Consider the following 16,752-nt stretch of genomic DNA (forward strand, 5'->3'; position numbering starts at 1 on the left):
CACAAACACATGGATAATAGTTTAGTAATATTTTAATAATTTTAAGCATTATTTCAATAAAAAATATTTTTACATTAAAACCCAAAAATTAATTTTATATCGATTAAAAAATACCATGTTCTCATGTCCTGTTTTTCAAAAAAAATTCAAGCTTGCACATCGATTCTGCGTCAAGCGTGTCCACGTGCCCTTGTGACTTTGCTGTCTCCTTTTAAGTTCGAAGGCTGCTTTCTTGATTTCATCTTCCATAATCACATGCCTATCTTTGTTTTGTTTTGTTTTAGATGAAAGGCACATAATCACATACCTATCAAAGAGGCAATTTTTTTAATAATTTACATGGGGGTCTGCTAGTCTATAGCATACAAAGAAATACTGAAAAAAGGATACATTATGGAGGTAACTAAAATATGTAAACTATATGTAAATATGTAAACTGGTATACACTGAGATCCAGACTCTTGAATCATCCCATTATGATGTATAATAAGAATCTTTTAAGGCTTGAAAAATCAATGGCTCAGAATTTTTGTAAATATGCAAGCATAAAAAATCACTTTTCTTGATTCAATTACCATGATCCAATAGTCTATTTCAAGCAAATGGATCACATATTTTACTAGTTTACATATTTTAGTTTTCCTGTGTTGGACCGAGAGTAGCTTCTCTGGAACGAACTATCCTGGTTGGAAGGGTAAACACATTGGATTGGATTAAATTGTGCCCTAAAAGGATTAACATAGTTGGAGCGGGTAGGGGTGGCAAAATCTGACACGACCCGCCAACCCGCTTCTTAAGCGGGTTCGGGTTTGGCTTAAACGGGTTCGTGTCGTAAACAGGTTGACCCGCCTAACCCGTTTATTAAATAGGCCGGGTTCGTGTTACGGGTATGCCAACCCGCCAACCCGGCTGACCCACTTAATAAATGGGTTAGGCAGGCGGGTCAACCCATTTACCCAAACACGACCCGCCAATCCGCCTGCTAACCCACCAACCCGTTTACTCGACCCAACCCGTTTATTAAACGGGTTAACTGTGTTGTGTCGGGTTACCCGTTTAATAAATGGCCAGGTTCGTGTTTGACACAGCCGACCCGTTTAATAAACGGGTGGGGTTCGTGTTGAGGTATGCTGACCCGCCAACCCGACCCGATTGCCACCCCTAAGAGCGGGCCTCTTTCGGTTGTCATATGGGCAGTAATAAACGGGTGGGGTTCGTGTTGAGGTATGCTGACCCGCCAACCCGACCTGATTGCCACCCCTAAGAGCGGGCCTCTCTCGGTTGTCATATGGGCAGTTGAAATTTGATTCCACTGTGGGCACTACCTTTACATAAACCAACGTCCAACATTAGGCCTTGGGAGGAGGGTCCTAACTCTCATACAAGCCGCATCTGGGCAGACCTTCACCAGTTATTATTCAATGTACCATTGGGTTTTGAACCTGCAACATCCCACCACAAGAAGACATGCACTGACAGCTCTTATCAACTATGCCGAGCTCCGTTGGTCCTAATCTCAAAGTTTTACACTGTTGGGATGGACGATTATATCTAAAAGTCAAAAATTAAATTCATACGATCTATTGATCTGTGCGAGTGGCATTCCACCTACCTTAGCAGCCAACATTTTAATTATTACATTTTAGCTGTCCATTCTATAATTTATGCCCTAAAAAACATGCTTTGCCATAAAATGTTTAGTTAGTTTAATAAAATCTTTCAATTAGTCTTCAGTTTTTTTTTAAGGCAAGCTGGGGGTTAGTCTGGCCCCTACCAGATCTCTCTTAAGCCCCATGAGTCTGAGGGATTCGAACCTGGACCATCAGCTTGGCACAGGACCCCGCTTATCACATGGGATACCACCTCGATGGTTCAATTAACCTCATTTGGTCTTCTTTATTGCTGATTTGCTTAACAAAAGAGCATAATATGACATAAGACACGCAGACTTGCAATATTCTTTAATGCCTAGGCTAACCCACCTAGCTACGTGTATAAAGCATTTGTGAATAGGAGTGCCAACGTGTCGGGTTTGGTTCGGGCCAGGTGAAACCAGACTTGGACTCGATTTTCAGGTATGATATCGGGCGAGTTTAATTGAGTCCACTATAAAAAAAAACCCTAATCAGACCCGATAAAAACTACATGAACCATACCCGGACCATACTTGGTAAAACCATATTTTTTATCATTTTTACATTGAAAATTTTCAAGTCTTAATTGAAACTCAGGTCAGGTCTGATCTGGTATAAAATTTCACAAACTATACTCGGGTCCATGTATTAATCGGACCTTTGGCTCCGGACCCGGGTTTTAATTGGGTCTACTTATTTATCACCATACCCGGACCCTATAAGGTTTGGTTCAGGTCAGGTCTGGTAAATCGGACCAGTTGACACCCCTATTTGTGAGTAGCACTGGTAAACAAATTGAATAGTTCGTCTCAGCTCGGTTCAGCTCACCCAAAGCAAGATCGTGATCGTAAAGTTGTCTCACGAGCTAATCGTGTAGTGCAACTAAGCCAAGCTTGTTGATCATCTGGCTTGAACTCGTTAAAAATAAATGAGCCGAGCTTGAACATAAGTCCAGGCTCGGTGTAGATAAACAGGCCGAGCTTGATCAAGTTGCTGAGTTCAAAAAACTTGATAAGGCTTGCATAAGAATGTATATATATATTTGCAAAGTTTTTGTAATGGGTAGGGCCTTTGTCACTATCTCGGCAGGTGTTGAGTTTGACTTTTTTCACTTGGTCAAACTTTACAATAATCTACCAGATTTTTAGTATATATAAATTTTCTGGGTCATTATAATCCCAAAACAGAGTGGTGTAAAGGTGGGTCATCTGTGTACCGTTTGGGGGTTTGGGATGCAGTGCCCTTTATGGTAACGGCCAATCTCGGCTTGAGCTCGGAACTGAGTCTGGCTCCGAGCTTGACCTGAGCTTGAACACATGCATTTTAAAGTGAGTAGAGTTTGAACAGCAAGGGAGCGGTTCGAACTGAGCTCGTGTGCATGCCTGATACGTGTTAAAACTAGGCAGCAGAAATTAAATAACTTAAATGTAAAGCAGTTTTTTTTAAATACTTTATAACTGGACACTTTTTTTTTTAAATTATTGAAAAAAAAAACCCGACAAAATGATGGTGGTGGTGGAAAGAAGAGGCGGCTTGACGTTGAATTCATTTGGGGGCTTGCCAGGCTGTCGGTGGGATCTCCGTGGCCGCGCCTGCCTCTCAGCTGCCTTCCGTTGCGCGGACTCAACCGTTCAACGTCCTCCCTCCCTTCACTTCCCTCTTTCCCCCTCGTCTCATCTCTCACAGGAGAGAGAGAGAGAGAGAGAGAGTTTTGATGGAGGCTTTGCAGTTTGGTCAGCTTCTGGTATTAGCCGCCATCCTCTGTTGGCTCTTCATCTCTACCTCTCTCTCTCTCACCCCCAAGATCAGATCCCTTGTCCAACCTTGGGTCACCCGCAGAGTCAACAGGGACATTCCCTTCATCCTCCAAATCCAGGCACACTACTCTCTCTCTCTCTCTCTCTCTCTCTTCTGCTTTCTTTATTTGTTTTGGCTTTTGCTCTTGTTCAGTTCATGGGTTCAACATTTTGTTGATCTTCATGAGTGTTAATGTTGAATTTCTTTCGGCTCTCTCTCTCTCTCTCTAAACTTGTTTGACGGCTGTTGTGTTGCAGAGGTACCACCATGGTTTTCTTGACGCCTTCTTCGTTGGTTTATCGTTTATTGTATCCGTGCCCTTCTACACTGCTTTCCTCCCTTTGGTCTTCTGGGTATGTATGCTCAATTGCTCATCATCTCTTGCACGCCCACCTCCTTTCTGAGTTTGAAATGGAGCGTCTGTTCCTTCTCATGGAGGTGTGATGAAAGATTTTAGAATTCGTGTTATGGCAGAGTGGGCATAGCAAATTGGGCAGGCAGATGACCCTTCTGATGGCTTTCTGTGACTATATCGGCAATTCTTTGAAGGTAATACCTCCTTTTGTTCTCCTCTTCTTTATATGGGAATGATGGGTCCTGCTTGGGAACCGATGTGTGATGAAACTGGTACAAAAACAAGCATTTCAGGATTTGGTGTCGGCTCCCAGACCCAATTCTCCAGCTATCAGGAAAGTTATTACCACCAAGGATGAGAAAGAGAATGCCATGGAGTATGGGTTGCCTTCTTCTCATGCTCTCAACACCGTCTGCCTGTCTGGGTATGCGTGACTTGATTCCCTCTCCCTCAGTTTTCGCCTAATCTTCGTTATTTGTTTGCATGATGATTATGCATTACCTTGGATATGGCTGTTGAATGATTCTGAATGTTGCTCCAGTTATTTTGCGTATTATGTGCTCTCAAACAACCATGAAGCTGGTGTTTCCTTGAAACTGCTGGCGATCGGTGGCTTGTTTATGTTAGTTGGGCTGATTGGGTTCGGTGAGTTGTTGTGAAGTAGTCTGTTGAATTCTTTGCAAATGGTTATATGCTTCTTGATTGGGTGCGATTTGCATGATCTTGTTGCTTTTAAATTGATTGCGGGATTGAACTGTTTGCTTTTTTGCAGGAAGGATTTACCTCGGCATGCACAGCTTGATTGATGTTGTTGGTGGAATTGCTCTTGGTGTTGCTATACTTGCATTTTGGCTCTTGGTCCATGAATCGCTTGATGCGTTCATTGTGTCCAGACAACACGGTTCTCTCTCTCATTGGCCCTGTTTATGTCGGTTCGATTCGGCAAGATCATGCCAGAATTATGCAAATGAGGTTCTCTGAAGATGAGATTTTTAGGGCCATCAAAGGTTTGTCGGGGTGGAAAGCTCCAGGTTCTGATGGGTTTCATGTGGATTTCTTCAGAATTTTTTGGTCTTGTGTGAAGCCTGATATTATTAACATATTTGATGAGTTCTATCGCAACTCCAGATTGCCTATTCAAACCCACTTGGCAATTATTTCTTTAATTCCGAAAGAGGATGTTGCCACTGATATCTCTAGGTTTCGCCTGATTTCTGTTATGAGTGCCCTTTATCGGATGATTGCTAAGGTATTGGCTAATAGGTTGAAGGTCGTGGCTTACCAATTTTTTTCGAACTCTCAGTTCGCCTTTATCCACAATAAGAGGATTCACCATTCATTCATCTTGGCCTCTGAAGTCATTCACTCATTACATCTTAGTGGACAACCCTACTTTTCTCTTAAATTGGATTTTCATAAAGCCTTTGATTCTGTGCATTGGCCCTTCTTATTTCAAATGTTATCCAATTTTGGCATTGGTCGTCGTTTTTCTGGATGGGTGAGGGAATTGGTCTCTAATGCTCATGCCATGATTAAGATTAACGACACTAGAGGTGGCCAGATCAAGTTGGGGCGTGGATTAAGGCAAAGCTGCCCTCTATCGCCTTTGTTGTTCAATGCCATTGCTGAGGGTCTCGTGGTGTTGCTCAAGCGTGCTGCGGAGAAACACCTGATAGATCCTCTAGATGTTCCAGATTTTTCGGACCATATATGCTGATGATATGATTATTTTTGGGCGAGCAAACGTGCAGCAGATGCTTAGATTCAAGCTTATTCTCCAGTTCTTTCTTTCTCTTTTTGAGCTTTCCCTAAATGATAGCAAATGCTCTCTTACTATGTTCAATGTTCAGTCTCCTATGCTTGCAGTGGGTAAACATATTTTTAATTGTGCAATCTCTGAGTTGCCGATGACATATTTGGGTCTGCCGTTACAAGTGAAACGCCTCTCTTCCGCTGCTTGGGCTCCAACTATTCAAAAAGTGAAAAACAAGCTTCTTTCGTGGCAGGCTTCTTATCTCTCCATTGCTGGCCGTCTGACCTTAATCAGACATGTTCTTTCTTCTATCCCTGAATTCTTTATGTTAATGTTCGTGATGTCTGTGGGCGTGGAGAAGCAAATTTGTCGTTTAATGTCGGATTTTCTTTGGTCTGAGTGTCACCTTAAGAGTAAGCGCCATTTGGTTGATTGGCGAACGGTGGTATTACCGAGGCGTATGGCTGGCTTAGGTGTTTTTGCTCCAAGACAGAGGAGTATTGCTCTCGTAGCCAAGCAATGTTGGATGGCTCATCAACCAGGCTCTCCATGTGCTCGCTTGCTCCATGCTAAATATGGTGCTCCTGATTTATCTCTTTTTCGCCATGGAACCCGGGGTCTGGCGATCTCGCACTTGCGAAGCATGTGGCTGAGAGCCTTATCGTCCTTCAGAGATCAAACTGGGGATGCTGGAAATTATGATCAGTGGTTGCAATGGGCGATTACTCCAAATGGAGCGTTCCACACCCACAAAGTGTATAGATCGTTGCTCCCCCAAGGGGCAGATTGGTTCCCTGAGTGTGCGTTATGGGGTAAGGGCCCTTCTCCAAGATCTCGGTTCTTGGCTTGGTTAATTTTGCATGATAGGGTTCAGACTCATAGTTATTTAAAGAAGTTGGGCTTTCAGTTTCCAAGTTGGTGTGTGTTGTGTCAAGCTGCTGAAGAAACTACTTTTCATTTATTTTGGTCCTGCCCAATCTTTGTGGCCCTATTTAATAGGATGTGGAGATCTCCGAACGTAATTGTCAAAGAAGAGTCTTTTGCGCTTGATCTTCTCCTGGGCCCTATTGAAATTAGACGATGCAAGCGGTGGAGACTGATCTGAAAGACATGGTTGCTTACTACTTGGTGGTTTGTTTGGATGACACGCAATGATGCTACTTTCCGTCAAATTCCAGTCATCTTTAATCATCTTGTCCATAAAATCCTGGTTGATGTATATGCAATATTACGTATGCATCTTAGAGACCTCTCCTCTCATCTGAACGACGTTCACTCAGCGGTGGTTTCTTCTAATCCTGCGGATCCTCGTTGAGTAGGCTTTGTTGTTTTGTTGCTAGCTGTCTGTAGTTTCTTTTCTTTAGCTTTGTTTTTTCTATATTTTAGTTTTGTTTCTTCTGTGTTCGGTTCATGGGTTCAACATTTTGTTGATCTTCATGAGTATTAATGTTGATCTTCTTTCGGCTCTCTCTCTCTCTCTCTCTCTCTTTGATTATGCCATTTGTGTTTGTGTTGCAGTTGCATCCTTTTGGGCTTGTCTTGCATTTTTGCTGCTCTTTGCTTATCCAAAGCCTGAGCTTCCCACACCAAGCTTTGAGTTTCACGCAGCTTTTAATGGAGTCGCCTTGGGAATAGTAAGAACCATCGTCATCTCCATCTCTTTCTGTAAACTGATGTGGTATATTTTTTCTTCCCTTAAAAAGAGTTTGTTGTTCTGATAAATAGAATGTGCAGTTGTCAAGTGCATCTCCTTTTTTATAGTCTTTGGTTTCCTAGACCTTGATGAGTCTTAGAAATGCTAATTCACTGAAAGTTCCTCAAAGGACACAGAATCCTATGATTAGGTTTTGAATGACTGGTTTCATAATTGGAAGAACTAAACCTGCATTAACAATTTAACAGACACTAGTTTGCCTATATACCGGAAATGAATGTCATGTTCGAGAAGCAATGGTCTTTGGAAGCCTGAAGCTGTCCAACTATTTCAAAGGTAACCATCAAGCATTTTCAACGCAAAATCTCTCCCTCTCAAAGTATCATAAAAGTTTTCTGGGTCAAAGCTTCTGTAATGAAAGACTGATGTCTGTTTTCTTCATTTTTGTGTACTACTGGAGAAGAAATAAGTTATGTAGATTTAGATGTGGATCAAGTTATGTAAGATCTAGCTTTCCGATGAACACATGCAAGAAGACTGATTTTTGGGAGATGCAAAATAAAGAATGCGTGTGGAACTTGGAGAGGAGATTTCTCATTCTCATGATTATTGGCTTCCAGCAGTAATTTCTTTGCACCCTCTTATATAGCCAGAGTCCGTATTACCATGAACCTATGTCACAGGGACTTGACATAGACGCCGCTGCACCCACACGTGATGCGGGTGCGGCACCCGGTGTGGTCAATGTGACTCTAGGTGTGGCCAACCCCCACCCATGGTCATTTTTGTCCAAAATAGACTCGGTCAACTTTGATAGAGTCCATTTTAGTGCATTAAAAAAAGAAATTTACAAATATTTAAAGTTTTGTCATACAAAGCTTTGAAAGTTTGAAACATTGTGCATTAAATGTTATGAGCCACGTACATTCTTTTATTAATTTTAAAAAGCTGTCATAAAAAGCTGAGTCATGTACATTCTTTTATACTTTTTACAAAGCTTTGTCATAAACGCATTAATAAAAAAAATGAAAACTGCATTGAAATGAATTTATGTATTAAATGAGGAGAAACGAGTAGGTCGGATTTTGTATTAAATGGAGAGAACGACTAGGTTGAATTTCTGTATTAAATGCATTAATAAAAAAAGTGAAAACTGCATTAGAATAGACTTTTGTATTAAATGGATATAAATCCAAACTTGATTAAGCAATACCTGATTAAAATTTGATTAAGCATTACTTATGAATTTTTTATTGTTTCTGGTGAAAAACAAATTTTTTCATTAAGAGCTTGCTTTATGGATAAGTTATATATATATATATATATATATATATATATATATATATATATATATATATATATATATATATACCCTCTCGCACCCCCGCACTCAAGTTTTTTTGAAGTGCCGCACCTATGTGACATAGCCATGAACAAATAATCACAAGGTCTTCTCTACTAATCCCTGACTCATCTATATACAAGCATGCTTTCATACTTTAGACCGAGGTTGTATCGTATCGTTACTTGTATTGGTTGGGTCCAAAATAAGATACATATCGAATCGTAAAAAATCATAATTTTTTAATAAAAAATTTCAAAAAATTCTGAAAAATCATGAAAATTCAGAAAAAAATAACAAAAATTCTGAAAAATCATAAAACATGAAACAACGATGAATTGCAAAAAATACAACTATAAAATCACATACCAAGCATTTATGAGTTGCATAAAACATCATCAAACATCAATGGAAAATATTAAATATCTTGCAATTAAGAACATACCACAAAACTCATACTTTCATATTACATAAACAAAAATATTATGGCAATAGTTGCACTTGATTTTTAATTGGTTTTCACTCATTACTTGAGTGCCCCATTGCCATGCCGGTTCATCTGATGCCATCTTTGTTCGAGTGTGGAGCTTGATTTCTACCTTGATATAAATTTTTAATTTCCGCGGATCCAACTTTACGGTAAGTTGGCGGGAAGTTGTAGTGGCATCGCTTCTCGAGGCAGAAATGTTTTGGAGGGTAGCTTTGTAATTTACTCATAATCAAGATTTTTTACCTTAACCCACTTATTTGAGTGGAAAAATAGTGAAAATGCTTCCTTTAGCAAACTGCAAAAGCCCTCTCCCTTGCGCACAAATCGACCCCCAATTTGCTTTCACGAGTCCTAGGGTGCATGAATACTTTTCTAATAGATTCTATACAAATGATGGAGTTGGCCCTCAAGAGGTCTTTAAAACCCAAAACTGAAAAATTATGATTCGGCCATTTTTCTGTATAGTACGATACACTTTGTATCGTATACGAGTGTGTATCGTATGGATATTCCTTATAGTAACGATATCGTACAATACAATACAATACTTACAACATTGCTTTAGACAATCAGCTACCTTCTTGGAGATGCATAGATTGTGAGGGGATATAAATGTTTTGATGGGATTTTCCATTATAAGTGGTATACATGATGCAGTATGGAGAAAAAAATGGAATATGTGTGTTTGTTATAGGCAAGGGAGTTGAGTCAAACAAGTTAGATTTTCTAGAGGCAAGGTGTTGATTGAGTGTTGACATAGACCAAACCATTTCTTCCTTTCAAGCAGGCTTACTTGCCACGGTACTTCTAGGTTGTCTGATACGAACAATTTGCTGCTTGAAATAAGAATCAGATGGATAAGTCAACCATGCAAGTTGTATCAGAATATAAGAACAATGAAGTAGGTCAGAGTGGGATCTTCTGCTGAATGGTGACAAGGATGTATCTCATAGCATTACATGACATTCTTCATCAGCCATGAAATTTTAAGTTTCAAGTTTTGGCTCTGGATTTTGGACCTTGTTGGGAGGTTGATCATATGTAGTTTAGCAATGGCGTGTCAATGAGCCAAGGAAGATTGATATGCAACAGCCGATATAATTGACTTCGAAAAAGAATCAATGCATAGAAAAAGAGACATGCTAGAAAATAGAAAACATTGGAGAAGAAAGGATTGGAACCTATGTTACCTTGACACTTCTGGAGGGCCAACGTGTCAGTGTTCGACACTTGGACACCAACACCAACACCAACACTCCTAAGCACTTCATGGATGGACACTTCATTTTTCGACATAGAAGTGTCTAAGAAAAAAAATGGACACTTGGTGTTGCGGGTTCCACACTTGTGTCTTAAGCATGTTGTTGGACACTTGTCATTCTTGTTTAAACCCTATTTTCTCCCTATATATTTTATTGGGTCCTGACTCCATGGAAATGAATCAGCATGCCCCTTTACAGTATAGTAAGAAGAGCTCTCTCTCTAAGTTGATGGAGTCAAGCTAGTTGGTATAAAGACTCTCTCTCGCTATTACCACAGTCGAGCCTCGCTCAATCCCATTTAAGAACTAACTCTCATTTTGTTTCACATTTTTGATGAATTGTGCGGTGCCACATACAAGGAAGAGAGAATCGAGGTTGTCTCATTCTTTTTTCTTTTGAAATAATTCTTTTATTTTTTACTTAATTACTTCTCTCTCTCTCTCTCTCTCTCTCTCTATATATATATATATATATATATATATAGTTTTCCAAAACCTGCCGTGTCTAACATTCCGTACCGTGTCGATGTCCAAGTAACATAGATTGGAATTCGTGGTACTTGTTGAATTATTGGCTCTTGGCATAAGAATTAATCAACATTATAGTGTCAAAGTTAAAGTAGTAGTATTATTTTTAATCTTTATGGGAAAAAATGATATCTCACTTCTAGAATCTTTAATGAAGCACATTTGGGTAGAATTAAAATTAAGAAATGACGAAGTCAGACTATTTGTATCATCCATCATATTTGTATTTAATTTCTTTTATAAACCAATTTACAACTAGGTTCATTCTTATTCTTTATCCTTTAAACTTTGTTACGTGTCCTATTATATGCATTATCTTTATCTCTTCACTGATTGCACTAACCCAAGATATGTGTAATTGACACACCTTTATTGATTTAATGGCTACACATCCAAGCGACAATGACTAAGGCAGAGACTTCAGTAGCAACATGCGATAAGGGAAGTATGTAATTTACTTTCACAATAGGGAACAAAGTTCTAACTTCTAAGTCATCATTCTTATGTCTTTGTGTTGTTTCTTACTACTGATCTAGCTTTAAATTTTTCGTATTTGCTGTTATGTTCAAATATGACCATATTCACACATTTGCTTTCGGGCACTTCCTTTATAGCGGAAGGTAAATTAAATCATGTCTTCACTTTTCTCATACTTCAATTTCATGTCATAACTGTCCATTTTAGATTAAATAGGAGGTTGAAACTGGACACTCTTAGAAATTTGGAGACTTGTGCAGTTGTATTTTCATCCTTTACTGTTCACAACATTTTAGTATCAGCATCATATTGAGACTTCATGGGCTGCCAAGAGACATCATATTCAAAAAATGAGTGTAGCTGAGATGCGGATGCTTAGATGGATGTGTGGAAATACAATAAAAGATAAGATTCGGAACGAAGAGATACGTAAGAAGGTAGGTGTTGCACCAATTGAAAATAAGATGCGAGAGAATCGTTTACGGTGGTTTGGACATATTCGGCGAAGGCCTAATGATGCTCCAGTTAGAAGGTTGGAGAAATGGGAAAATATATTAGTTAAAAGAGGTCGGGGTAGGCCTAGGAAGACTTGGATGGAGATGATAGGAAAGGATATGAATGCGTTGAACCTCACCGAGGACATGGCGTTGGATAGAAATGATTGGAGGAAAAGGATTCATGTGGAAGACCCAAAATGAATTTCTTTTTTGGTTCATATCGCTGACCCCAATTGTTTTGGGATGAAGGCGTAGTTGTTGTTGTTGTTGTTGTATCATATTGAGACTTCATATGAAAATAAGGGAACATGTTGCATGCTTTATCACTAGATTTCATTAATTAAGTAGATGTCATTATATATTTAAAGCCAAATTGGACACAACATGAAGCAGTATATACTTCAAATATGCTTTCTCAAAAGGTTTAAACTTGAGAACGCATAGCATTACCAAGATGACGTGTAGCTACAATTTCGTTAATGTTGTTAGCATCACATAAGCTAATCCAAGACTCAAATTATTGTGCATGTCAAATTTTCATCTTGGATGATGCATGTGCAAAACAAAAGGTAGCTGATACTTTTTGGCTCTTTAAATTTATAAAGATCCTTTTCTTCGTGATCACCTCCAGAAAGCTTTTGATCTTCAAGCTTTGAGAATGAGAGGGGGGAAGTAGTGTAAGAAATCAGGTTAGATCTTTCTCTCCATGATTACCTCATAAAAACTTTTAGGTCTTCAAGCTTTGAGAAAGCAAGTAATGCTCTTTGAAAAATTAGGAGTATGTAAAGCGGAATCTAATAAGAATACGGATGTTTTGATGGTTTCTTTCATTTAGCAATATGATTATCATTAAATGTTTACATAGATAATATATGGAAAAGAGCCATATTTATGTGGTTGTAGGCTCCTATTATGAGAGTGGAAAGGTTCTCGGGTGAAAAGTACCATTTCCTGCATGTGTATATATTTAAGGGGAGGCGTGTGAATGCACAAATGAGGGAGCAAGATAGTCATGTAACTGGCTCTTCATCTCTTCTGGTTCTCTTTTGGGGCATTGATCATGTTCTGCTATTGAGATGCATATGATTGAACACTTTCAATATCTATGGTATACATGTAAGGTTAGCCTAGAGGATGGGCTTCAACAAGATTCTAACTTTTATGCCTCCTATAATTGATAAGCTTGAGTTTTCTTTATCATCTTGTCCACATGCTGACCATAACGACATCTTTTCTTCCTTCTATCTAGTTGCGAGTAAACTATAACTATGAGCTGTCAGGCTCTTTGGAGGTAGGCATGAGGTCTATGTTGGATAGCTGACCTACATTTACCAATTGTCGTTCACCTGGATTATGTAAAGTTTATTCTAGATCTACGGGACAGTTGGATGTGGCTTGGGTTTATCATATTTGAACCAAAAAATCTGAATCAGATTAAGTTTTTTTTTTTCCTTTTTTTAATAATTTGATTCTGCGTGCAAATTAAAACTGTTCAAACTAATATTTCATTGATGTTAGAATGCTGTTACTGACATCCATGATAGTTCCTCCTCTTATATCAGAGCCTTATTATTCCGATAATTTTTAAGTGGCTGAACATCTTTCAGACCTTTTATTTGTGACAATGATTCTTTCCCCTCAGAATTTGTTTCTGACATTAGCTGTGTGCACAGTTTTATCAGCCAAAAGGTTTGTTTCTTAGACAATACCTGCGAACATGTTTTTTTTCATCAGAATTCTCTAAGAAAAGTTTCTGGAATGCCCACTGAGTGGCAAATTTTTTGGTATCAGGAACATTTTCTGTTGCTTGATGCTTCCCGAATCCTGACATTTTTTTTAGCATGCTAAAGGGACGTTACCTATTTGCAAGCAGGAAATGCAATTCCCTTAAGCTGGGGCTTTGAACTGCATGAAGTATTTAAATGAGAGAGATGACAAAACGTAAATTAAGAGGCAATATGTGTTTTAATGTGTACTTTTAATAGTAGAAATACATCTCCGATGGTTTATACTCATCAATGTAGTTGGTGATCCATTTCACCCTTGATAGATTGTTCAAGTTGGAGTTGGTACTTCTAGGGAATGGAAGCCAAGCCAAATACAATATGTTGAATGAGAATACATGACAAAACTCAAAATGCCATTAAGAACCCAAAGTTAATTTTCGCAGGAAGTTGCATTATAGCTTATAGTATAAATAAATGCCTAGAAACAGTTACAATGAGGTTGTTTTCATTGGTTGAAGTTGGCCTATGTTTATCCTTGATATCTGGTGGTAAACCTAGTTGCTCAGGTTTGTCTTGTGCAAGTGTTCTTCTAACTTATTAAATGAGCTTAAAGAGCCACACTTTTGCTTCTAATCTCTTTAATAAATGAGCGGAGCCCGAGTTTATATGGACTTGGATGGCTTAGCTCTGATAGTTTAGTTTCAAAATGATATTTCACCACAAAATGGATGTTGGTATAGTGGTATGCCTTTGTGCTCCCACCCGAGAACTCACCACAGGGTTTGACTTTCCATCACCTCCTGTAAACAGTATGAAAACAGTTTTTTTTTTTCCAAATTCTCTGACTTGTTTTCCTCAATCTTAACCAAGCTGAGCCAAACCGAGCCAAGCGCAAATGCATCTGTCCAAAAACCTGGTACAAGATGTCCCAGCCTCTGAGATTGGACAGCACAGACTTTGGCGTGACACAGCTAGCTTTCGGTCCTAGATCCTTCCATTTCAATCTTCTTGCTATTCTTTGTTGATATTTTATTTGTCCTCATCAGGACCTTTTATAACTTTGTTAACATTGCATAAACTAGTGAAGTTTTATTTCAGCGCTTATGTTAGCATTCAGCAACTAATATTGAACAGTGCAGCTGTTGAGCCTAATCCTAGTTGGAGTTCATTCGGGTTAGCCGAATTTCATGTACTAAGGTAGTGCTATTTTGCTTCAGGTATGTGGCGTCCAACAGACCTACCACGAGTTTCATCACGAAGGCATCCCACGCATCTTTAGCCAGCAACTGGGTCTGATGATTTTTGTGGAAAGAATACTTGTTGGCCTCCCCACCATACTGCTTGTGAAGTTCTGTAGCAAGGCTTTAGCTAAATGGTTACTGCCCATATTATGCAACACATTGGGCATCCCGATCAGATCATACTGCTATGTTCCAGCACTCAATGCCAACTGCAAAACAGAATCTGATGCCGAGAAATCACGTTCTTCATGCAGTTACCTTGAAAGATTATTTTGGTACTTACGACCGGAGCATGGATATTTTGATGTTGATACTGGGATACGGTTTCTCCAATATGCTGGCCTTTCATGGTCGGTTGTGGATCTGGTTCCTTCACTCTTCTTACAACTTAATTTGTAACACGTTTGTTGGTGCGCTTGTAGTTTGTGCAGCAAGTTCTGATTCTCTCAGGTTCTGTCAAGGCCAATGAACCTGATTTAATTCACTTCTTGTACTTCATTTACTTAGCGGCGGTCCTATTAGCTTATTTTCCCATCGCGATGCTTCAGTCACGGATATCAATGTATGTAGTAGTACTTTGCAACATGGCCCTTAGCATATTGTACATCCTGGGGATGATTCTGTTGGATTTTTTCCATCTTTCTGATAGTTCAGAGCATCAGTTTAATTTATCAACCATGTCGTTCGCTTTGATCAGTGATTTTTAGCAGCCAATTTCTAAATGGGGCGCGGTCTAAACCTGTCCTCTGCAATTGTTTATCGTAGGGCGCCATCAATCTTGATCTTAGGCCTGACTCACTGTTTGTGGACTGAACCTTGCGTGGAGGAACCCTTTGGTTTTAGGGGGCAATGGATTCCCATCGATGTTTGAGTTGGTCAAGCTGGCATTCTTGTATTCACTTTGCCCACACCTGCTCGCTCCTGTGTGTCATCCAGAGGTAGAAAGCCCGACTCAATGAGCACTGACCTCACTAGGTTTAACGATTATGCTGATAGGCTGACTGGGGGATAACCCTCGTGTGACTCAAACCTGAGATCCTCAGTTATGATAGTGTGACCTCACCATCCATTCAATGTTGGGTCACATTTTTTTTTTTGTATCCCCACCCCCCAAGGGCATGTTTGATGGCTTGTCCAACATTAGAGGTTGTCTGTTCTATAGCGATTGTACTTCATCCAACATTTGTTTTATATTGTGCGGACAACATGGATACACATGGAGAGAGAGATCTTTAGTGTCGTCGCCAGTGGCCTAGCCACCCCACCACTGCAAAGGGGTGAGAGAGAAAAGGGGAAGAGAGAGAGTAGGGTGTTGTGGTCGGCCGTTGGTGGCTTCGCCCGTCTTTGCATAGGAGAGACTCCTCCACCCAAATTTTTTTAAAGTCATTCCCCTATCATGTTCTCAGTGTAACAGAGGGGTGGAACAGTTGGATCAACAAAGTAAAAGACATGACAGACGACATTCTGCACATCCGTTGCGTCCATCGTTTGTTAGATCACCTGTTCCCAGTGGCTGTACCGTTCGAAATCGGGCTTGGGACGAGAGATCAAACAAGCCCCAATAAAATTCTAGGGACAGCACAGTTTAAAAAAAACTGCCCAAGACAAACTGGACAGTGTATCCTGGACAGGACATATGTTCTGCCTGTTCTGGGCAAGGTGTTATGTCCTATCCTGGACAGGGAGTCAAACACTCCCTAAGATGCGTTTGAGAGCCTTAGGTCTCTCTTGTTCGACACCCCCCCCCCCCCCCCCTCTTTCCAATCAGGCCAAAACATCATCTGTTTGGGAGATTTTGGAGATCCCCATCTGAGTGAAAGTCAGATCTAGTGTGTGCCTCGCGTTAGATCTGACCTCAAACATAGAACCCGTCGATCTCTGTGGTCATTTTAACGCCTTCTAACTAATGCCACGTTGAAAACATTTGACCGTGATTTCACATCATTAAACTTGCATTTCTGCCCTGGTTGTTTGGATGGACCCATTTATCCAGAAC

General features: G+C 39.8%; 1 protein-coding gene across 1 annotated transcript; it reads left to right on the forward strand.

Moving 5' to 3' along the window:
• The first annotated feature begins 3,189 nt into the window (after nucleotides 1-3,189).
• On the forward strand, nucleotides 3,190-15,384 carry LOC149830461 (lipid phosphate phosphatase delta-like). The gene is made up of 8 exons (XM_090016526.1): nucleotides 3,190-3,510; nucleotides 3,689-3,784; nucleotides 3,906-3,980; nucleotides 4,080-4,210; nucleotides 4,328-4,431; nucleotides 4,559-4,687; nucleotides 7,058-7,173; nucleotides 14,733-15,384. The coding sequence occupies exons 1-8, from the start codon at nucleotides 3,349-3,351 to the stop codon at nucleotides 15,153-15,155; spliced, it is 1,236 nt and encodes a 411-aa protein (XP_089872652.1). The 5' UTR covers nucleotides 3,190-3,348; the 3' UTR covers nucleotides 15,156-15,384.
• Nucleotides 15,385-16,752: the final 1,368 nt, after the last annotated feature.

Source organism: Nuphar pumila, chromosome 8 (assembly GCF_984573655.1).
Source record: "Nuphar pumila chromosome 8, dmNupPumi1.hap1.1, whole genome shotgun sequence".
NCBI classification, from domain to species: domain Eukaryota; kingdom Viridiplantae; phylum Streptophyta; class Magnoliopsida; order Nymphaeales; family Nymphaeaceae; genus Nuphar; species Nuphar pumila.